The sequence below is a fragment of the Brachycentrus maculatus genome, unplaced genomic scaffold (genome assembly GCF_059751285.1).
Source record: "Brachycentrus maculatus isolate JH-2025_06_01 unplaced genomic scaffold, ASM5975128v1 h1tg000116l, whole genome shotgun sequence".
Lineage (NCBI taxonomy): Eukaryota > Metazoa > Arthropoda > Insecta > Trichoptera > Brachycentridae > Brachycentrus > Brachycentrus maculatus.
This window is the reverse complement of record NW_028280869.1, coordinates 375,127-399,769: the sequence shown is the minus strand read 5'-3', so window position 1 is coordinate 399,769 and position 24,643 is coordinate 375,127. Positions and strand designations below refer to the sequence as shown.

Sequence of the window (24,643 nt, the reverse complement as noted above, 5' to 3'; positions counted from 1 at the left end):
ACGCCATTGAGGTAGTATATGTTTTACGGAAATGGCATTATATAAATTATTCAAGAATTTGTAAAAGTTTTTGAAAACTCCCATAAAATTGTCTAAAATATTGAAATGGATACCACCTGGCAACTCTGACGCCAACAATAATAATGTTTATGCCGGGAAAATTTTTCGATAGTCTAGCAACACGAAAAAGTGACGTGCCAATTTTTTTTTTACATTCTGCTCGCGCAGTCACTATTGCACAACTTCACTTCAATCTTCAGTTGGAAATTGAAGGTCGCGGAGCTGGATCGTGTTTTGCCGGCGTTTTCGCATGTGATTTATTTTGCAAATTAATCGGATAATCAAAGAAGTAAAACAAGGTAAGATTAATTTAAAACTACCTTAAAGCGTAATAAATGTTTGTTAGACTTTTTATTTAAAAAAATTGGGTACATAACATTTTATATAATAATTAGATTTTGTATAACACGCAGAACGTAATATAATTATCTACTGGAACATTTTTAACGTAGATTATTTCTATTATTTATTCTGTTTATGTGCGGTCATCATTTTCTCCTGATTCGGAATATTAATTACAGTGAAGTTTGAAACAATAAAATATTTAAATCACGTCCTAACTAGTAAAAATAAAATGTTTAACTTTACCAAATATAATCGTAACTACAATCGTTTTATGAACGTATTATCATTGGTAAGTATTTTAAATATAATTAAACATTGAACAAAATATTATTAGTTTATACCTGCAATCATCGTAGTTATGATTTCCTTAGTATAAAACTTTTTTCCTCGATTTTTAAAAACTAAATACCCCTTTAAAAATGTTACTTACCTACATAATTACGTTTTATTTCAAAATGGTTTGTGATTATTTGATAATTTTTTAACATAAATTTATCGATTTTTTATTATGCAATGTACCATGAATATTTTAAACCCTAGCCTGCAAAAGAACGTTTTCCACCGGCGTTTTTCTCTTTTGGAATGCATAAATGCACAAAATCTAGATACCTACTAAGCACGCGCCTGTTTTTCATATGATATAATCTATGATGTTTGTTTTTTCCGAGTGAATAATAAATAAATAAAATTCCGCGTTCGGAAATTTTGTATGGGATTGAATTTTGAAGGGAAATATATTATTACCCTCATCCGCTTAAGAGTTTAAATACAAAAGTAGGGAGATTGGGGAAACGGGAATCATGTAGTAAAAAATATCATTACAGCTTATCATTGTATTTACCTATCTACCAATATTATTTTTAGTTCCTCTAAGGGTGGTGACTGACCGGAGCCATTTCGTCGTAACGTAACACGTTACGATGCGAGCATTCGTATAGTCAGTACAGCGATCCGAGCGCTCCATCAATAGTTTCGGATGCTCGCCGCGAGCGATGTTAAGGTGGAGACTGACCGGAGCATTTCGTCGTAACATCGCTCGCGGCGAGCATCACCGAGCATCCGGAACTAAGGATGGAGCGCTCGGCTCGCTGTACTGACTGCCTGAATGCTCGCATCGTAACGTGTTACGTTACGACGAAATGCTCCGGTCAGTCTCCACCTTTACGACGTTACGTTACGACGAAATGCCCTGGTCAGTCACCACCCTAATGGGCAATTCCTGAACGGTGTTTAACGACATCTTTATCTATGACTTTTAACATAACGAAAAACCGCTAAAAACGCAATCCTGTTCTGTCACTCATTTTAGGCAGTCAATCAATTTTCTCAGTTAGTATAGGTATCGCGTGGGTTTTGATATATTCAGAGAAACGATATTTGCTCATCTAATATTGGTCAGAAATCACTTGTACAATTAGATTTCATTATTAAAATTTAACTTATTTATATATGTACTTCATTACACATTTGTGTATATTTTATTTTGGTTTTGAACAGTTTGTAAACTATCCAAATTTTAAATTTCAATGTTGAATGCGCGTTAGATGACAGTTGTGCCAATCGACTTGGGGCAGTTGTATTGATACAAAAGACCCCGTTATACCAACTCTAAAATATTAATGTTTCCCCATTATATTATAGTATGGGGTTTATTTCCCATTGTATAACAATTATTTTAACCGGCTGATTTTTAATTGCGAGTATTTAATACATATTTATTATATACCTTAGCCGTAATAATTGACAAAGATTTAAAATTATCTAAGCGTTGCTTTTGAAAAGTAGTTTCGATACATAAGAGGCGTTTAAAAGTTAATTACCTTCTAAAATAAACCCCAAAAATATTATTGTTGCAATGTTTTTTGTTATTATAAATTTTTCACTGATTTTTTTCTGTAATTCATTTTGTTGATATTTATGTTGTATTATTAGAAATTCCTAGGTATATATTTTTTAACGTCTCGTTTTCGGTTCCGCTTAGTGAGGCGTTCGTCAAATAATAGTAATCCATTTATCTAGTCTGATAGTATTTTGCTTGTTATCCTTGTAGTTACGGCACAAATGTTGTTTTGGTACAATTGTCCCCGGTCTACCCTCCCATGTTGTCGGTAAATTTATCGGAAATGTTATAATCATTATCTCTTGAGGTTATCTTTTTATAATATACTCGTAAACGAAGTTCTCGGTTACAAAAAGTGCCACTACCTCCGCTTTATAGTATATGTATGTGTATATAGTACTGCTCTAATCCTGCGCAAGTTTAAGAATTATATTAATTATGTTACATATATTTTTTAAATAATTTTATTATACTCTCACTTTCAAAGTGCTGAGTTCCCATTGTTATTTAAAATTACGGTAAAGGTGACATATTTCTGATATTATTTTTTTGACATCTCGACATAGATAAAGAAGAATACGGAAGTCTGGGCATTTACGGAGATTACGACCATCATAGGGTGGTTTAAGTGATTACTTTACACGCGTGTAACATTCACCAATTCTACCCATGATTGACAACCACACTATTTAAATTCTTGGAACTTCTATATATATGGTTCAATTTCAAACATGGTGCTTGAATCACTAGAATTTCACTAGAGACTATTGGTGAGATGAAAGAAGCTTTTTATTGAGCAGAGACTCTTTCATTCGTATGTGAGGTCCGACTCCTGCATTATAATCACATACACGAGAAACGCTAGAAAATATCATTCATTTTATTATTTCAGCTTATAATTTAACCAGTTAATTTATTTACAACATTTTGAGTGTACTTGTTCACAAATCTGGATTATCTCCAATTATAGAAGTTATTTTTCATATTATTTTCTTTATATCTTATTATCTCAACATAGATGAATATCTACATATTCATCTTCATCTATGTTGAGATGTTGAAAAATAATATGAATAATAACTCCTTTAATCGGAGATAATCCAAATTTGTGAGCAAGTATTTGGATACACTCAAAATGTTGTAAGTAATATATTTGGTCAACTTTTCCCAAGATAATGTAGAGATCTGCATCTGCAAATTGCAGATTACATATTGCGCCATCATCGGGTGAACATGTTTAAATAACAAGTTACCCATGTCTCTCTCGAGGTGTCGCATAATATTATTCAATTTAATGAGGTATTCAAATATTTAGCGAATAAATCTAGTAGCTATTTTGTAATACACATACAAAAGTGTAGTCTTCGCGCGTAAACCGTTTTGGTGCAAAGGCAATAAATAGTTTATTGGTTTTAATACTCTGTCACGAGAAACCTCTGAAATAAGAAGAATCTGCGATGTCGAAGATGTTGTGCGATGGGGAAGAGTAAGAAGAAAAATCATGTGGGAAGAGCAAGTTCGGATAGAGTGGTTAGAATAGCAGCAGACAGCAGCATAAGCGGTAACAGACCCTCAGGAAGACCACCTAAACGATGGAAAGACAGCTGGTCTTCCACCTCCCAGGATCAGACTCTGAGAATAACAGGACACAGTCCTAGCTAAAGAAGAAGTTTTATTACCATAAAACATTATTTTGATGTATAAATAATGAATACAAAAAAATATAAATCGTATTTATATTATGATAATACGAATGATCTGACGAGGAAGTAATAGCTCGGCGAATTAAATTACTTTTAATTAATTGTTTGCCCTTTGAATATGCGCATAATAGACAATGAATAGGTATGTAATAACCCAAATAGATAAAAGGCGATAAGAATGCCGAAGTTTCCCGACTATTTTCACGTAGTCTTATGACGTTTTGATATCGAAGTCAATATTCCGAATAAATATTTATTACTTGTATTGTCTATCTTCAGACTATGGCCTCAGAATATTGCGTCTTCCCATAATGTCCATGTTTGTTTCCACTTGTTTTATCAAAGGTAAGTTTCCACTTGTTGGGCATGTCCTATTCGCCCAGTTTCACCCTTTAAACATTACATACATAAAGGTACAAACACAATAATTTGGACTTCTCGTTTTGGTAGCGTCGTATAAGGTACCTACACATATAAATAGCATAGGAAAAAATATGTAAAAGGGGATATACAGCAAAAATGGGGTAAGAACTACATCTTTCGTCTGCAAGCGTAGAGCCGAAAAGACTTATGGTCGATGTCCAATGTAAAAAAGGTATAAATGTTTTTTCCTTCGTATTTTGTATGTAGAGGAAGGTAGTTAGATGTGTAAGACATTTGTTTTTTTTTGGATATAAAGAAAGGTAGATATTTAAGATATTTGTTTTTTTTTGTATTTAAAGAAAGGTAGCTAGATGTTTAAGAGATTTGTTTTTCTCCTTTGTATTGTTTTGGTGAGTGAACGTTTTTTCAAATATCCTTTCATAATGAAATATTTTGTTGAATTTATTTTTAAATGTTTTTAATTACCAAGTTTATGATGGCTAAAAGCCAATTTCCATTACTTGACGCATTTCATTCACGTGGGGTGAATACTTATATATACCTGTATTGAAAGGTGTCACTTTAAAAAAATGCAGTTAATAAAAAAAGTAATTTGAATATAATTTTTTTAGATTACCACATTTTGTAACATTAACCATCTCATCCATGAAACAACTTTTTATACGAGCAGGATTTAATAACACACAAAAATGATTGGAAACTCGTTACAAAAAATATAAGAAAATTATTGAGATCGTCAAATATAGATGGAGATTATATCGAGAATTGGTCAATATCGTGTTATAGATTCACGACGGAATATTGACGAAAGCTGTCACAATTTAAAGAATATTTAGATATGTTGTTCTTTTGACCACATGTGTTCATAATGTTTGATTAGGTGTTTTACGAAATCAGCATTAATAAACTGTACAAACTAAAAATCAGAGGGTTACTTGTCTTCATATTTCATGTAGATTTTACAATTTTCCGCTCGATTTTTTTAAATTTAAAACAACGAAATCAGTAGACCCGAAAATATATGTAAATATAATGGATACGTCTGTAATAAATGGATGGCCGTGTAGAAAATCTCTCTTTTTAAAAGTGTTACACTTGACCACTATCTCCGCAAATTATTTTTTTAGTTATGTTTAATTAATACGAATTCTTTTATCAATTTTTGTAGTTTAGGGTGTTTTTTTAGAGGTTTGGTTTTTAAACTAGCGACGTTGTTTTTACAGAATGTCAATTTGACAGTTGATAGTTGATTGTAACGTTTGACGTATTTGTACGTCTCGCCCGGTTAACAAGTCAATAAAGGTTATTTATAGTGGTTTGGGTATGCGGAGCGAATGGATGAAGAGAGAATGACCAATCGAGTATATTTAGCAAAAGTAAATAGAGAACAGAAACAGGCACCCAAAAAATATTTGACACTGCCAAATTAATCAGAACTGAAATCTGGTCGTGTCAATATCCTACGTAACCTGTGTGCATCTATTACTGGATGTAATATCTACTACTACTAGATGTACTATCCTCTGCCTACCTAGTACGTATTTTTAACACAATAAAATGGTTACAAGAGTTCTGACGCGTTGTTTTTGCCATAAAATAATCGGGGAAAGTTTATGTCAAGGTGTTCAATGGTGCAATTCGCAAAGCCTGTTAAATGTTTTAAAAAATAATAATGCACACATAACAAAAAACAACTCTGCGTATCCTTTCCCCCATATTAAACTCACGTCTCTCAGTGAAAACGTACACGGATTCAAAGATGGCGACTTTTAAACAGCTGATTTTGTTTGGAATAGAACAAAATACCATGTATTGTTTATGTTGTTTATATAAATTGTCTTTTATTTTGCTTCTATTCCCACCAAACGGTTGATAAATCTTATTCCAACCACTACCCGCACCCAATGGTGCATAGAGCACTGTACCATATCGAAACGGTATTATCTTAATCGCCAATTCCATGAACGCAAGGTGATTAGTCCTGATATTCAGGTACCAGTCAGGGTGATATGAAATAAACATTGGAGTGAAAAATCACTTATATTTATCATGATTCCCTGGGAACTTAAACCACAACTCAAGTTTAAAAAAAGTTGTGACATGAAACCACCGTTATCTTCATTGTTTATTTTTATTAGACGGGCAGGCCATAATTATACATCGATATTAACTGATTTGATTCTGAATAGGGCTCCAATTTGGTTTATTTTTACACTGAATGAAACTGTTGAAATGAGATCTTTCAAAGGAATCAAGAAATATTGTTTCATGGTATTACAAGTTATTACTAGCAAATTTAATAACGTGTGACAACATTTTAAGTAACGGTAAACTTTATTAATTCATAGTCCTATAAAATTCTTTCTTATCTCGCAATGATGCTTATCGAAAAAGCGAGGATTAAAAATCTTCTCCAAGATATGTATCTTAATTTTATCGTAAATGGAATGGAACTTATATTTTCATGCATTTATGTAAACTTTTGGATAGTTAAAATGATTTTTGTATATGAAAATGGCCATGTGCCCTACCAATTCGGTCGATGTAAGGTTTGATTGACTTTCTAGAAATCTGTTTGGCAGATGGTGATGATGATAAATGATGTATTGTGTACCTATCAAATGTCTTAAAAAAATGGTCTCTTAGTATGTTATTAATTTTATTTATTTAGCAATTTACTGCCAATATTTTTGGTAAATCACGTTTCTCTGACGACGGGGCCGACATTTAATTTAATCACCCTTTAACCTTTCCACAATGATATTTTTCATTAATATATTTTTCTTGTGATCTGTTTTGCATCGTTTTTTTTAATGTTATGGTTTATAGAAGCGGATCTCAAAGCTTGCTCCGCATACCCTCTGCGAGAGCTCCGCATTTAAATGCAAACAATTTTATCAATTTGCGGTTGCATCAATACAGTGTTATTTTGTTTCTTGTATCGTTGTGTTTTTTATACTCTTGTCAGTAAAGTAAAATGTACCTATTTTCGTATGTGTTTTATCAAATGATTATTTTATTTATTAAGTAATGAACACAAATCCAGGTTTTGTTTATTTTAGAGATGCGTAAAATATGTTGCACTTCAAAAAAGTTCCGTCGCCAAAAAATAATGAGACACCATAGAAATGCTGAATCCACGTTTCAAAATACCCAAGCCAGTATTTTTTCTCGGACATTAGTTCTGGTTCAGTTTCATCTCGCATTAAACCAAACGCACAGCATTTCACCGAGTTAGTTTATCCACCGTGCATTATGCAAGGGCTCTGTGTGCATTTAGTTTAGTCTCCAAGCAGTGTGCATTGGATATTTTGTCTATATTTACGATGAACCGTTTGCGCCTGGCCACTGTCCAACCTTCCTATTCTGATCAATTTACTATCTACGAGTATTACATCTCTTGTAAATTTACAGTTATCGCGCGATTCTTGTTCCACTTAGATTTAAGCAACTGCGAATGCCTTTGAAATAAAATACTAAGAAAATGAAACAGACGATTCTATTTTCTAGACATGCGATTGTTTAAAACCAATTGTAAGTTATAAATTGGCCTGTAAACACATTGCCAATCATGTCGCTTTAAAACCATTACACCAATAGCACAGGTCACCGGTTATTTGTATATTTGATAACTTGTAAGATCATAGTCCAAAGCTGTACTTGAGCAAGTGTAGACAAGTCTCGTGATTGCTTGTTACGATTTAAAACAAAACTCCTTTGCGCACGTATGTATACGAGTTTGAAAACGTCTCTTGGTGATTTGATGCAATTTTCAGAGGTCACTGTCCATATCTAAATAATTGGTCGAATGAAAATTCTATCTTATTTAATGCGCTGATTAATAATAACAGCATTGGTATGGTGATAATGTCATTAATTGGTTTGTTTTTGTAAATGAATAAACTGTTATCAGTTTTATCGGGTCACACCTCCTCTTTTACTTGTTATTACTACGTTCTATGTCATATTTGAGAATTTCAGTATCGGGCGGGCTTAAATTACGTCTCCCGTTTTCTAGAGATCCTGTTTTTGTTTCGTTTGAACGTCTACTATAGTTTTTAATGGAAAATAGTGCAAAATAGATCATAAATCGATATTCACCTTTTAACGTGAAGAAACATTCTCAGGTACCTTCTACTTACTCAGTAAAACTCAAATTAAAAATTGATAGATTTTACCACAAAGTGACTGCCGAATCATTTTTTTTTTTTTTTTGGAATCTGAGCCCACCATCCACCCGCAGCAGTTATAGAGTCCTGAGGGACTCTCTGTCAGCTGCACATAGAGGAAAATCTTCAAAATATTTCTGAAGAAATAAATATTGCTCTATTCAATTAATGAGGGGGGAGGAGGATGTACGGACAGAGGCCGACACTTCATCCCCACCCCTCGGGATCCCCTCATTACCTCTTTTAATTTTAATAAAATAAAAACAATAAGAACACAAAAAAAAATAACAATGTTTCCAAAAATAAAAAAACAGAATACAATTTAAGACGAACACAAACAATGACTTAAAGACTAAAGTAATAGAGAACTAGTAAATAATATTTAAAAACAAACAAAAAAACACCGTTATTTAGAGAAGAAAAAAAAACCATTAATAAAGAAGGACTTCCTGGGTGAACAAAGGCAGAGGATCCAAATACCACCCCCGTAAGGGGAGGACAAAACACAAAAGAACGTGTGCGTTGCCGAATCAATTAATGAAACCTTCTAATAAATTACAAAATAGTACGTACGCTATTACCGATTTTCTACTATTTCCTCTTATTTTCTTTCCCCATAAAGCAGTAATGTCTTTATGGTCCTTCACTTACGTCATCTCTATTCCATAAAATATATTCCGCTCCACTAGACCCAAAAATCTTTAGCGCTGGATTTAGCCTCCATATTTGATCATAATCAACAATCGCGTTGACACCGCGTCGTTCTGATCCGGTACCTTATTCACCAATTTGAAAAATAATATATTTTCAAAATTATGACCTGTCAAATCGGGGTTTAATTTTGAGTAGTCTTAAGTATTGACGGTTTCTATAAATATCTTGGTCAAGTAATTCACACGCATGCTGGTATACACATACGGGTAGATAATTATGTACATAAACTGGTTTATGCAGCGTCCTTCCTCTATTATTGAACTTATTACTTACATAACATTATGTTTTATTTTCTACTTGTAACTTTTCATTTGATTTATAGATGACGTTTGGCCATGACTTCATTTATGTCTAGCTGTACTAGCTGTACACGGCCATGGGTTGCTGTGGCTTAGTCTGGTTAAATGGAAAAGAAAGAAAAATACTCATAAATATAAGTCCAGATGAGAATGCAACGTTATGACAAAGCCATCTGTGCGTAACTTTAGGAGATTTAAGATTTTGAATGAACCAACATTTACATTTTGAGTGTGTCCAAATACTGGTTCACATATCTGGGTTTCTCCACTAAGGAGTTATTTTTACATTTTCAACCAGCCTATGTCAGGTCATAAGCCCTGTAAATACCCAGACTTACATATTCTTCGTCTATGTTGAGATGTCAAAGTGTACACTTTTATTTATATTTTAAAAAAACACGTCCGTATTAGAATACAACGCTGTGACAAAATTTCACAGCACTTGGTGAATAACTTTAGGAGATTTAAGATTTTGAACAAATGAGCATTTAATTTTTATTAATAAAGATATGTTAATTCTACACCGCTAGATTACCAGTTTGATAGTCTATTTAGCAATTAAAAAAAATATATATATATACTTAAAACCCTTACTTTAAGAGGCTTGTCTGCAGGTAGGATAGTAAGGATGGGGAAGGTAAATGTGAAAAATACAAACACCAAAACTAATTAAAAATAATTCTTTCTTGAATTCATTTTGCGATTGGCGGGGAATCGAACCCGTGACACCAGTTTTGCGGTCGAGCGTCTACCCAGCATACGCAACATGCAAGCTGAGAATTATTATATGTCAGCCATTTATTTGAAAAACACAATATTTTGACAGCTGAGATGCTGATATGGTGTTACTGAACCTAATAGTGGAAACGACAGAATAATACATAAAAAAGGGTGGTTACTCATACAGTGACAATAATTTCGTTGTTGTGAGGTAACGTAAAGCGGGTATTGCGCTTAAATCACGTGCAATGGTCATTGAACAATCTTCTTGACTTGACGATCCATACGTCGCTCACTCCTTTCAACAACGTCATATATCAAAAATCTAGATTTTTTAGGAGATCGTTTTTTATGTTTAAGAATATAATAAAATGTATCAAAAATAAATATCAAGCCACTTATAGAACTTTTTACTTTGCAACAGATCTTTTTAGGAAAAACCTGAGTGTTTTTTCTCCATTCGAAAAATATTTAGTATATTTGAAATAATAATTGAATACCTTTTCTTCAAAATGCAAAAACAACACTTTCTGCCCTGTAGCGGGTAAATATTAAGTTTAAAATATGCCGCTTTTGCTGGGATATAGTACATTTTCTAGGCATTCCAAAAACATGCGCAACTGAAAATTGACGATTTTTTTTATATGACGTTGTTGAAAGGAGTGAGCGACATGTCAGATTTTATTTATGAAAAAACTCCATGCTCCAATATAAGAAGAAACAAGTTTAGCAGCGGTGCCGTGTCACTGTATCAAGGACAGCCGAGGAATACGGTGCTGCTATGGATCTTCACTAAGTTTTACCTTAACGAACAAAACTGGTTTTACGTGATGTAGGTTTGTGTGTTTACTTGTATTGGTCGAGGCTCTAAACAAAAAGTTAGCTTGCTGTTTTGATTATGACGATTCGACTTTTTTTTTCGGATCTTTATTGAGGTTTGTGGCCAATTTCAATTTATTTCATTATTATTCGAAACAAATCGACAGGTATAAATGGCGAGTAAAAGAATATGTATGTAACATTTTGAGTGTGTCTAAATACCTGTTCACAAATCTGGATTATCTCCAATTATAGGAGTTATTTCGGACCTCACATATTAATAAAAGAGTTGACCTACCTAGAATTTTCACTCATGAATTACATGAAATTATAGTAACTTTAAACAAAAAGAGCAAATCCACTCACGAGTAGGCATAGGCTATGAAACTTAAAAAGTCGAAGCCTGAGTAGGGTCATGATAAGCGGTGTTGCGTAAGCCGTAGCTAGATTTCAGAGTCACTTGGACGTTAGGTAATTTAAAAAAAAATGCTCCTGTGTAATCGTCACAATTAAAAAAAAATATGTACACTATTTCATCGGGAGTATTATAGTTGCTTAGAGGTTATATTTTGATACACGTTTAACTAATACCGTTCCTTAAATGGAACAGTTACACGAAACCATTATAAAATAACGCTTTCAGGAACGGGCCACGAAAAGCTTTTCGTTGAAATCCACCACCGTAAAAAATACCCATTTATATTATACACTGATTACGAAATGTTTGCGGATCGGTGGTGTCTGATTATGTCGGCAACGACGAAACCCGGTCCCTGGTGAAATAAAATAAATGTGGAAAAAGCTTTATAACTGTTCTTTTGTTATATAAAAGCAGTTTCACCAAGAAATTTCAGTAAACAATTTAAATCAAGTACTGATATTAACTTATGTACCTCTAGCGGTCTCATGCCCAGGTACTTCTATTACTGTGTAGTGAGAGAGATGGAAACTCAATCGTTCTTTTGACCAAACTTTTTGACATTTTTGAAAAGGGTTCAGGCATTTAGGAATGGTAGGTATCTTGACTTCGTTTTTTTTTTACCTAACGTCCAAGTGACTCTGAAATCTAGCTACGGCTTATGCAACACTGTTTATCATGTCCCTACTCAGGCTTCAACTTTGTAAGTTTCAGAGCCTATGCCTACTTGTGAGTGGATTTACTCTTTATGTTTAAAGTTACTATAATTTCATGTAATTCATGAGTGAAAATTCTAGGCAAAAACATCAATACTCCATTATATTTATACCCTTTTTACGTACTCTCAGTTGTTCTTTTTATGTTCATATATAGCGTTCTCATGCCTAAGTACCAGCATTACTGTGGCGAGAGAGAGACAAGGGTAGTAAATAAATAAATTAACGTAGTATGTTACTAAGGAACATACTTCAAATAACGACGGGGCTGAATCAACGTTATTTAAATCGTTAAGTTAAATATTATTCATCCGGTGCATATCCATATTCCAAAACAAAATAAAAGTACGCGGTTTTTTCTGACAATTCAAAAGCGGAAAAACATATTTTGAAAAGAGTGATATTCAAAATGTTGTGTTTAACGTCGATTTTATTAAAGCTAACCGAAGTTCATTAGAAAATAAATTGTCTTTGAAAAGTAAAAATCCACCGAGACCAGTTTAAAGTTAGTTCAGAGCTGTAAAGTTAAGACGAAATGTGTAAATCGAGTATTTAAAGAAGCGCTATATTCGAGAGCGTCCTGGCTTTGTGGTTGCGATCGTTTAAACTCATTTTTTTGTTTTGAATATTGAAAGCATTGACTTTGTGTTTTGATCCACTCACATTATTATTAACCAACTAGTTTCGGCAACAACCTGTTGCCCTCTTAAGGGTTCAATTTATGACTAAACATATATATAAAAATAATCTTTTTTATCATTTTTTTGTAAAAATCATTTTTTTGGTTTCCGTGTACCATTTTTGGTGGTGATAAATCGTGGACTGAACACGGTGTGCAGGATATTGCTCATTTTTTATGAAAAAGTCGATAAGCATTCAACGTCTCAATTGCTGCACATACATAACGTATTGCAGTTTAATCTGTTAGGTCGAGTCGATATACGACAACAACTAGATGTCGGTTATCGTCAATCCGTCAAACAGAGATGTCGGTTATCATCAATCCGTCAATGAGAGAGTTCGACAAAACAGATTGTTTTTATCCAGAATTATCGACTGAATTAGCTCTAAGAGAACATAACGATATAGAGAAGATTCGAATAATAAGGGAGGTTTCGTGGTTTGATAGATTTTGTTTCTGAAATTGATTTGTCTGTGAAGGAACATCTGGAAAAAGCAACTGTTTTCAAAGGAGTTTCTAAGACGATCCAAAATGATTTATTGGATTCAATTTTGCACGATAAAATTTTACAGGAAATTTTAGAAGCGGATTTTTTTTCAATCCAAGCCAATGAGACAACTGATGTTTCCCCTTCGATCCAGTTGGTTTTAATCATACGATACAAATTGAACGGAGTTATTTATGAACGATTTTGGAAATACTTGTCCCCTGTCGACCAAAGCGTTTCAGGATTATCTCAAGTAATATTAAACGAAATAAACCAATTCAACAAGGAAAATGTTAACCATAGATTTATAGTGCAAAGTTACGAGTGGTCACATAAATGGAGTGCAAGCAAAAATAAGAGGGATCTGTCCGTACGCACATTTTAATCATTGCTACGCGCATGAACTAAATCTAATTCTTGAAAAAGCTGTTTCCAAAAATATACAAGTCAATAATTTTTTTGCTCATTTACACAGCTTTCCAATTTTTGTCTCGCACTCACCAAAATGCACTGCTATCTTAAATGAAATCATTTCTAAAAAAAATGAGTTTGTCCCGATTACACGATGGAACTATAATATTCAAACTGTATCTACTATATTCGGTTACAGACATTTATTAGTACAATGCATGGAAAATATAACAAATTCACTGGCAACGGATAATGATACTCTCAATCAAGCCGAAATGGTACTACATTATCTTAACGACGAAGAGTTAAATTTTTGGCTTTCTTTTTTTAATGATATATTACCGCACTGTGACGTTCTATTCAAGCAATTGCAAAGGCGATCGACCGATACGATCCTTGTAAAATCGTATATAGAGCATTTCGAAAAGTGTATTCAAAATATTAAAGATTCCTCGGATAACAGAGTCGAGCCGCAAGCAAAGAGAAAACGACCGGACCGACCTTTTTCTGCGTTATGTGCCGAAGTTTGCGACCTCGTAACGGCCGGAATTATTGACCGTTTCAGGTTTACGCAACACGTGCTAGCGGCTAAGCTATTTTACACCGATATGTTTCAAGCGTACAAAATTAATTTTCCAGAAGAAGAATTCGCCGTGACTACTTTTGTTTACGATTTTTTGGATGGAGTAAAGCTAAAAAATGAATTGTGCGTCCTCTACTTTCGAGATGACTTTGCAAACGCCGACAGAGCATTATCAATTTTACAAGTGTAATCTGGTGGAGTGTTTTAGCGAAACGTTGACATTACTAAAAATTATTTGTATAATCCTGATGACGACTGGAGAGAGCGAAAGGTGTTTTTCTACGCTGAAACGCGTTAAAACCTTTCTCGGGAATACCATGTCCCAGGAACGTCTCGATGCTTTGTCGATGATGAGCGTTGAAAAAAAATTGATATCTTCCATACCAGATTTTAACAATCGCGTCATTAAACAATTTTCACTGATGAAAGAGAGACGAATGGATTTCATCTACAAATGAATGAGTCGTAAATGGTAAGGACCTTCCGATAATTAATCAAATGTACCTACGGTGCCGGCTCGTTAATCCGAATGCTCCATAATCCGCTCTAATTCGAACCATTTCGCGGCTCTGATGTCGGCAAGAAGCTGATGCTAGTTTCAATAATTCCACCTTCTGGAGCCGTGAAAGCTTTCAGCATGGCCATCAACCAAGTTGAAAGAGTCATCCAGAACTCTGAGGCTTTGATGTTGATGATGGTTTTGAGACAAATGCGTGATTTAGCTTTTAAACACCAGTTAGGTTCGTTGGTTCAATAGAAAATATCTTGAGTTTTTTGAGTTAAAATAATAATTTTTAATTCAAGTTTACCTCAGTAAATACCAATATTTCTTAAAATCTACTGTGACACGTGTTTCGATGCATTCCGCATCATTTTCAAACACCGGTGTTTGAAAATGATGCAGAATGATTTTACCACAAAGTGACTGCCGAATCAATTAATGAAATTAAAATAATAATGTTAATTTTTTTAATAACTACTACCTACCGAATTAAAAAGTAAAAGAGAACATTTTCAACTTCATTTCACAAACATTGACCTTATTCAATGAGAATCGAAATAGTATTAGTGTATTTCCAAAATGGTTGTCCTTAATTTGTAACTTAATATGATAATAATCTGACAGTTTGATCATTAATTAACATATCCTTAATTACGTTTTTTATTCATGAACTTACTTAGCTGATTACTGGTTTTATCGTTCATAGTATTTTCACAAAAGATAAATATTGTAAATCCCATAAGTAGCTGTTAATTCATTTGTCGTTTGTTGTATCTATGGAGTGTGCAATGTCGAGTGATCATTTTGTACCCTTTCCTGTCTTTCATAATGTCACAGTCCATAATTCATAGATCGGTATATTTGATAACAGTATGTAATCAAGCTTGATAACGTCGTATCGGGTCAATTGACGCACCTTATTATTAAGCACTCACGATTGCGACTTTAATGACTACCTCATTTAACGATTGCTCAAACTTACGATGCTATAGCCTACCACTACATCACATCCATCCTAGACCAACTGTGGAACCATGTATTTTGTATCTTGTACTATATAAAACTGAAGTGAAATGAAATGGGATGTGGATCCCTCGGATGGGCTGGCGTACAAACTCCTCGATTCTTCGAGATCTAGACATTGAAACATGACTCTTAACAATTTGCAAAAGAAGAGTCCCCCCTGTTTTCTGGGCACATCTCCAGAAGTCCCGATAGCCTGGAAAAATTATATCTAGGGTACAAAGTCGCCGGAGCAACCGACTACATTTGGTTACAGAGCTGACGGAGATATCAGGGGTAGATTTCTATCGCCTTTTTCAGTCATGAGAGATGGATTAAGAAAGATCAGTATTTTTAGTACATTGCCTGAGTACTAATTGATTTTAAAAGTAAAGACCCGTAAAAAGAGACGTACCCACCAATACACTAATTGAATGTGTGTATTATGGATAAGTACTAACACTCATTCTAAAGGTTATACGACATCTATAGTCCCAATCGTCCGGAGATTCGTTTGGCATAGTGTGAGTGATATGCATTGCGCATACTATTAGGTTTATTACACACATTCTATTAGGTTTATTACGACCTTTCTAAAAAGAAAAATGTACAAATCCTGCATACTGCCAGTGAACACAAATGCACTAGATACTATGGCTCTGACAAAGAGAAATGCAGAGAAGCTCAAGTGCACACGACGATCCATGGAAAGATCCATGATTGGTTTAAGCCTGATGGATAAAGTAAGAAATGAAGATACCAGGAACAGAACCAAAGTAGAGGATATCATGGATCGCGTGGCAAGACTCAAGTGGCAATGGGCAGGATATTTTGCAATACAGGACCCCGCAAGATGGACCCCAATTTTTTTTAAATGGAGACCTTGGGAGATTAAAAGAGGCATCGGAAGACCAGAGAAGAGATGGTCTGACGACATAGTCGCTGTGGGGGATAGAAACTGAAATAATACGGAAAAGGCCCATATCCAGCAGTGGAGGACAGAGGGCTCATAGAAGAAGAATAGGTTTATTTACGTACGATGATTAAGTGTATCATAAACATAGTTTCACTCATACATAGGCAATTCAGTTATTTGTTTACAATCTAATATTTATCACCAAATCACCAAATCTCTTGTCTGTCCCATTGACGTCAACAGGTGCGGAGAAATGTTAGAATGTAAATAATAACAGCAGGATGTTTTATCACGAGATGGTTTGTAACTTGGGGTTATACATATTTGCAGCTTATGTATAACGCATTGAACAATATTGACCCGAGTCATGTTTCGGTATTATGTTTAACTTACATGTTATAAGGTTGCGTGATGCTGTGTGTGCACAACTCGGTATTTCAATACATGTTATGTCTCAGATACTAAAAAGATAAACATCTCAGTTTAGTCATAATACAAATATCCTAATCAATTAGATTAGTTAGAACTTAGTGACCCTCTGCCCGCTTTATGTCATTGTCATTTGTGTCGGGTTGTGGTGTCGTGGTTAGTGTCGCGGACTCTCGTCAGAGTTTCTCGGTTTGAACCCACTCTACCACAACTTGATACCTATTTCTAATAATAATTCGTTTAGGCTCACAGAAATAGTATGAAATCGAAATATTTGTGTAAATAATGAAAACACAAATATTTCTCTTTTTTAAAAAAAAGAAATAAATATATTTTTTAGAATTGTCTTCTTTTCTTTTTACCCTCATCCGCGCCCTACAGTGCATAGGGCACTGCATCAAATTGACGCTAGCCAATTTGATAATTTATTATATAAAGGCTAGGTGATTAGTCGTAGGCTTCAAATACTTTCTTACTTCAAACCCATATCTGTACCCGATGGTGCATAGGGTACTGCATCATATAAACGCAATGTTGTCTTGATCGTTAACACGTGAAGGAAAGGTGGTCAGCCCTCCACTTCAGGTACCAGTCCTGATATTGTATGAATAATAATTATTATTCAATAAATATTATATTTATTTACCCTTCCCTGGGAATTGAATCCAGGACCTCCTTTACGGTAACTGAGCACGCTGATCATTACATTATGGAGATGAACAAATACCAGTCCAGGATAATGCTAAATAAATATTTTAGTGAAAAACCACTTATATTTTGGACTTCCCTGGGAATTGAACCCTGGAACCAAATGTGCTATCCACTACACTATGGAGGGGGCCTAAAATGGAATTGGATTTTTGGAATTGCACGACACTTTCATTTGTAATAAAGAACCGTAGATATATATGTATATACATATATTTTTTTTTAAAAAAAAAATAGAAATATTTGATTTTTTATTATTTTCACAAATATTTAAATTTCATACTATTTCTGTGAGCCTAAGTGGCTCATTATTAGAAATAGGTATCAAATTGCGGTAGAGGGGTTATTTAATTACAACTTGGTGATAAAAGTGTTGTTTTTGTATGGATTCTATCATTTATTTGGCTTCGGGAAATGTTATCACAGAACATTAGGGAGCCATTTCACAATCGACCGAAAGTGCCTTTCTGCCAGCTATAAGGCTGATTATATCATATCGCTCATTTGGTGCAACAATCACGTAATTACACCTTTTTTAAAAACAAGTTAAATATGTCAAAATGTGCAGAAAGACTATTTACATCATGGACAGAATTGATTTTGTAGTGAAATGCTGCGAGATGGCACGAGTATCATTGTAGAATTGAGTAAAATGTCGCCATTTCTGTTGTTACAACGTCTGAATGGGATCTCCTGTAATACTTCTGAAAGTATATAATTTATATTTGAAGCACTAACTTTGTGATTTTCCATTTTATAATTAAAATGTAACTTGGTTTTAAAATCACTATAAATATTTTATAATAATTTAATTATAATGTCTACGGGTTTCGAAGCTAACCGCTTCTTTATCAAGACTGATTAATACCTTGATAAAGAAGCGGTTAGCCTCGAAACCGGTAGACATTATAATTAAGTTATAATAAAATATTTATAGTGATTTTAAAACAAAGTTACATTTTAATTATAAACTTCTAAAAATGTAATTACGCCATTGTTGCACCAAATGAGCGATATTAAGTTTGTCCAAAACATAACACTGTGATGTCGTTTATTTAACAATACATTTATCATCCTAAACAATTCATTCATGCTAATATTATACATTATATATCTCGATTACTATTGTGGTTTAGTTATATTATGGGGTAATTGCATCATTTAATTGATTTTTTCACTCTTATATTTATTCAATATTACCCTGGACTGGTACCTGAAGTGGAGGGCTGATCACCTTTCCTTCGTGTGTTAACAATCAAGATAACACTGCGTTTATATGATACAGTGCCCTATGCACAATCAGGTGTGGATGAGGGTTTGACGAAGAAGTCCATATTTTTACAGTCGTTGATTCTATGTGCTCACCTACCTGTAATTCTTTCGGATTGCAATACCGGTATTATGAAAACTCTTAAAATTATCAATCTCGGTTTTGAAATTAAGGATCAATATACTTACAGTTATCGATTTTCTAATTTAATGTGTAGTTCTACAAAGTAACCACTATTTTATTAAATAGAAGAAAAAAATCTTACATTTAATTTTATATTTTTAACCCATTGTTTGCGGGAAACGCTCAAAAACGTCTTTTACATACTGTTGGTAGAGAGCGGGAGACGCTTATAAGTTTTCTATTTGCTTACTTTTGGTGGAGCGCGAGAGACGGAAAAAAACATTGTACAGATTGGAATTGGGTTTGCGGTTACTTGTGATTAGTATACTGAGGGTCGGGCGGCAGACTGTCTGAGATAATTAGGGTCGGGGTTGATCAATGTGTCAAAATATTTTATTTTATCGACTTATTATTTTAGGTTTTTAAGTTCATTGTAAAATGTATCTAAAGTTTTTTTTTCATTTTGTTTCAGATAATTTCAAGACTTAAACATTCGCAGAACACATAACGTCAATATTTTAATCATTCTAGTCACAATTATTTCTGTTTTATGTAATAAGTATTTCCTATTCCGCTAATCAAAAGAATAATGCTCACTAATTACACCGAAACGTATCCTTGTGTAAAATAAATAAAACTATATTATTTAACAAAATATAGTATTGTTAAAGGAATTTATACACATACTATTTTTGTATATTCATAATATTATAAACGGCAAAAATGAAGATGCTGTGCGCAAGAATGGTTCATAGGACGATGGTGCCTAGAGTTATGTGCTCAACACCTAATTCAAGATGGAGGTATTCAACTAAGGTAAGAAGTGTGTATTTTTTAATGTAAAATAAATGTATAATATCTTTTCACATCATTTCAAATAGTAAAAATTGTTTCCCGCCTCTGTAGTTTAATGGTTAGCACGCTCAGCTACCTTTCTGGAGGTCCCAGGTTCGATTCCCAGGGGGGGGTCAAATAAATTTAAGTGATTTTTTCACTCCAATATTGTTTCAATATTACCCTGGGCTGATACCTGAAGCGGAGGGCTGATCACCTTTCCTTCATGTGTTGACGATCTAGATAACACTGCGTTAATATGATGTAGTGCCCTATGCACCAGTACGGATAAGGATTTGAAGAAGAATATAATTTCATTATGTTGTTCATTGTATAAATCAAAATGTATATAAGAAGTAGCGATGTGTTTTATTTCATTTAATATTTCTTTGTTATGTTTAATGATTTGTTCCGGCCCTTGGCTCGGAGACAGAATGATAACTTGGCCCCAGACCTAGGAAAGGTTGCCCATGGCTGATGTAAAGTATGGCTGTTCTCGGGCATTTTCTATGACGTGGCTCAGAAATATTAGAATGTTGGCTTTCAGATTCATGTGTACGGTAGGGATGTCTGGAAAAAAAAAGGTTTCGACAGTTGGATAAATTGTTGCAGGCGGCAGGGGCCGGTGTAGAGTACCGTCCCATCCGGAGTGTGCTGGTAGCCAACCGAGGGGAGATCGCTATACGAGTGTTCCGAGCATGCACCGAACTTGGGATACGTTCCGTCGCCATCTACAGCGAGCAGGACAAGATGCACATGCACAGGTAAAGGTGGGGACTGACCGGAGTCATTTCGTCGTAACGTAATACATTACGATGCTAGCATTCGTATAGTCAGTACAGCGTTCCGAGTGCTCCATTCGAAGTCAGATACTCGCCGCGGATGTTGAAATCCAGTAACGTTTCTTTTTTTTTCTTCATTCGGAGTAGGCTGTAATTTATTAAAATCACAGAACCAAGAATCACGTCTTCGTCGTCCAACATTTTAACTATGAATACAAAGAGGATATAAACAATGTTAACGAGTGTGGAGCACAAGCGAGCAGTTGTGTTCTAAACAAACACTGATCGCGGTCAGTCAGCAATGCCGTAACGTTGTAACGTAACCCTCGCAGTGAATGTTACATTACGACGAAATGCTCCGGTCAATCCTTACCTTAAGGATAGCATACTTATTCAGATGCACAGATGTCCTCCAAAAGTCATCATAAGATGGTCAGGGTGAAAAAAGTCCAATTGGGTAGACGCTCTACTGCAAAACTGATGTCCCAGATTCGATTCCACCAATTTGCAAAATAAATTCAAGAAAGATTTATTTTCATTTGGTCTGGGTGTTTGTGATGTATTTTACACATTAACCTTCCCCATCCTTACTATCCTACCTGCAGACAAGCATCCTCCAAAAGTAGAGAGGATGCGGGTTATTCTTTTTTTTAAACAAATAAAACAGCAATATTTATAATTTGTGTGGAAAATCATTGTATGACAGAATTAAAAACGACGATATAAGAAAGGAATGTAAGGCTGAACGAGGAATAATTGAAAAGATTAGGAAGAGCTCTTTGCGGTGGTATGGACATGTGGAGCGAATGGATAGCGAGAGAATGACTAAGAAAATATATGTGGCGAATGTGAGAGGGAAAACAGAACGTGGACGACCGAAAAAGACTTGGCACGATCAGATCAATCAGAACCTAAAATCTGGCGGTGTCAAAAGTCTGCGTAATCAGAGGGCATGTATGACTAGATGTATGGATGTGAAGGAGGCGAGGAGTGTATGTCAGGACAGAAGAGTGTGGCGTTCCATCCTCTCTGCCTACCCCTGCGGGGAAACGGCGTGATGGTAGTAGTAGTAGTAGTAGTAGTAGTACTTTAAAAAGGAAACATCTGTATTCTTTTTTATAATATATGCGCAAATATTTCAATTACATTCGGTTTTTGTTGGCCCAAGCGGCCAAATATTAAAGTAAGAAACAAGTTATGTTAGATCGTGCTAGAACCTATAAACTCTGGGCCCAAGAGTCCCTTACGGGAGCACAATCTGATTTTTACAATTACAATAGCAATGGTACTTTTTATTATTATTATTATTAAACGTTTAACCTCAAGATACCTATAAGCCTTAATAGCATCTTGCACAAGTTTGTACGAGTATGGCTATTCAACTTTCACCTATATACAAATATTCATTTCACTGAGCTCATTCACTTATATACAAATATATTCCACTGGTATTATATTTAGTTTTTTTCTTTTTTCCTTACAGGCAAAAGGCGGACGAATCATATTTAGTGGGAAAAGGCCTCCCACCTGTCGAGGCATACCTCAGTATCGCAGAGATCATCAGAGTCGCTAAAGAGAACGACGTAGATGCTGTTCATCCAGGATATGGATTCCTTTCAGAAAGGTTAATATTTCTTTATTTATTTTACAAAAAGGATAGTTCAATGATAAATATTGTTAGCTCTTTCCGAGACAACCACATTATTCATGTGTATTTTTATTTATTATTTGATCACGTGGGTATCATGAGTAGGCTAAATTCTCTCGGTATTATTGTTCAGGTCAGACTTCGCCCAGGCAATACAGGATGCTGGTCTCCGGTTTATCGGGCCTTCACCCAAAGTGGTTCAGCAGATGGGAGACAAAGTCGCCGCAAGGAAAGCAGCCATTGAAGCAAGTAAGAATATTTTCTTGAATCCCAGTATAAATTTATTTTATAATAATATCTCTGATTAATAAAAAGGAAATATACAAAATATTGTTATTTAAGCCTTTATTATATGAGATTTTTATTCCAAGGACATTCATTTTCGTCACCTGTATACCATCAAATGCACTCCACTCCTAAATCCAAGAATGTGGATCATTTTTATTTATTTATTTAAACAAAATTATTATTAGTTTATTTTTAAAGGAACAACCCGCAAAGTCTCTACTTTTAGAGGCTTGTCTGCAAGTAGGATAGTAAGAATAGAGAAGGTTAATATGAAAAATACATCACAAACACCCAGACCAATTGAAAATAAATCTTTCTCAAATTTATTTTGCACTTGGCGAGAATCGAACCCGTGAAGCCAGTTTTGCAGTCTAGTGTCTACCCGACTGCGCCACGGCGCTTGTCATATATTATAACTGATATAATTGATAGTCAAATTATCATTGTGTTGATCAGATTTTTCGCCTTATGCATTATTGGGTGCAGATGGACATCAGATTATTATAGATTAATTTGATGTTATTTTTTTCCAGAGGTACCCATTGTCCCCGGAACAGATGGTCCAATCACCACTAAAGAAGATGCTTTAGACTTCTGCAAGAAGCATGGACTACCTGTTATCTTCAAGGTATCGGCTGATTCTCTGCAATTTATTTTCTAAATATTAATGTTTTTGTATCCTCGTGTTTGTACATGTTAAAATTTTCCAGGCGGCATTCGGAGGTGGTGGTCGGGGCATGCGAGTGGTTCGGGAGATGCACGAGGTGGAGGAGTCCTTCATCAGGGCTTCCTCCGAGGCCAAGGCTGCGTTCGGAGATGGGTCCATGTTCATTGAGAAGTTTATCGAGAGGCCCAGACACATTGAGGTCCAATTGTTAGGTTAGTGCTAATTTCTTCTTCCCTCTTTTACCATATCCACAAACTGCCTCCAGGCTTTTCAGTCGGTCACCAGCTCCCTTGCATCCTCCCAAGTCAGGTTCGCATCACGAAATTCAGACGAGAACTGCCGACGAATTGTCAGCAGTTGTCGTCTTGGGCGGCGCGAATCTGACGTCTCGTAAAAGAGGCAATCTTGGTTAAGGCTCTCGGGAGGCATGCGAAGTACATGGCCAAGCCAACTGAATCGCCTTTTCTTGAAGACAGTTGTGTGTTTACAATTTAACATTAATTTTTATGTTATTTTCAGTAAAAATTCTAAAGTTATCTTATATTTGCTAAATATTATCAACCTGTTATTGTAATGAACACTAATTTGTCCTGAAGTGATTGTAATAAGCATATTTTAAAATATCATATTGGGTTTACCTAGGATGCATATTGAGTCTTCACTAATGCCTTATGCACCGTGTGCAGATAGGGGTTAAAGAAGACCTTGCTTCATGCTGGGGATACATTATGATAAGTTCCAGCACTAAACATTATAAAATAAAAGTTAATCTTAATATTTGAATACTTGATATCTTAACACACTTTTATGACTGTATGCAAGTATGAAAGCAAACAAATCATGGGATTTTGGTGAATATTAAAAACACTTGCAATTTTTTGAAATTGTAATACTGAAACAGTGTTAACACATTTCAGATGGGTGTTTATTACACCTGCGGACCGCTGGCGACGATTCGATTATTGTGTACATATAGTTTAAACATTAACAAAGAGATTATTACATAATATTCATATAAAAACATAAAATAATTCCTTCTTTTCTGACTTTGAAATGAGGCCACCGCAGAAGGTGAAAATACTATTCCCGTCCTTAAGCATCAACCGACTGGGATTGAAATACCT

The 24,643-nt window shown here is 34.6% G+C and overlaps 1 protein-coding gene across 2 annotated transcripts in view; it reads left to right on the top strand.

The window, feature by feature from the left end:
• Positions 1-229: 229 nt before the first annotated feature.
• PCB (Pyruvate carboxylase) overlaps positions 230-24,643 on the top strand; it is a 47,544-nt gene continuing 23,130 nt past the window's right edge. For both annotated transcript variants that reach the window (XM_088259353.1, XM_088259352.1), the window contains exons 1-7: positions 230-359; positions 19,773-20,116; positions 20,747-20,898; positions 22,400-22,540; positions 22,698-22,813; positions 23,386-23,480; positions 23,563-23,731. In XM_088259353.1, coding sequence (XP_088115479.1) covers positions 20,024-20,116; positions 20,747-20,898; positions 22,400-22,540; positions 22,698-22,813; positions 23,386-23,480; positions 23,563-23,731 — 766 coding nt within the window. In that variant the 5' untranslated portion in view covers positions 230-359; positions 19,773-20,023. The remainder of the gene's footprint in view (positions 360-19,772; positions 20,117-20,746; positions 20,899-22,399; positions 22,541-22,697; positions 22,814-23,385; positions 23,481-23,562; positions 23,732-24,643) is intronic.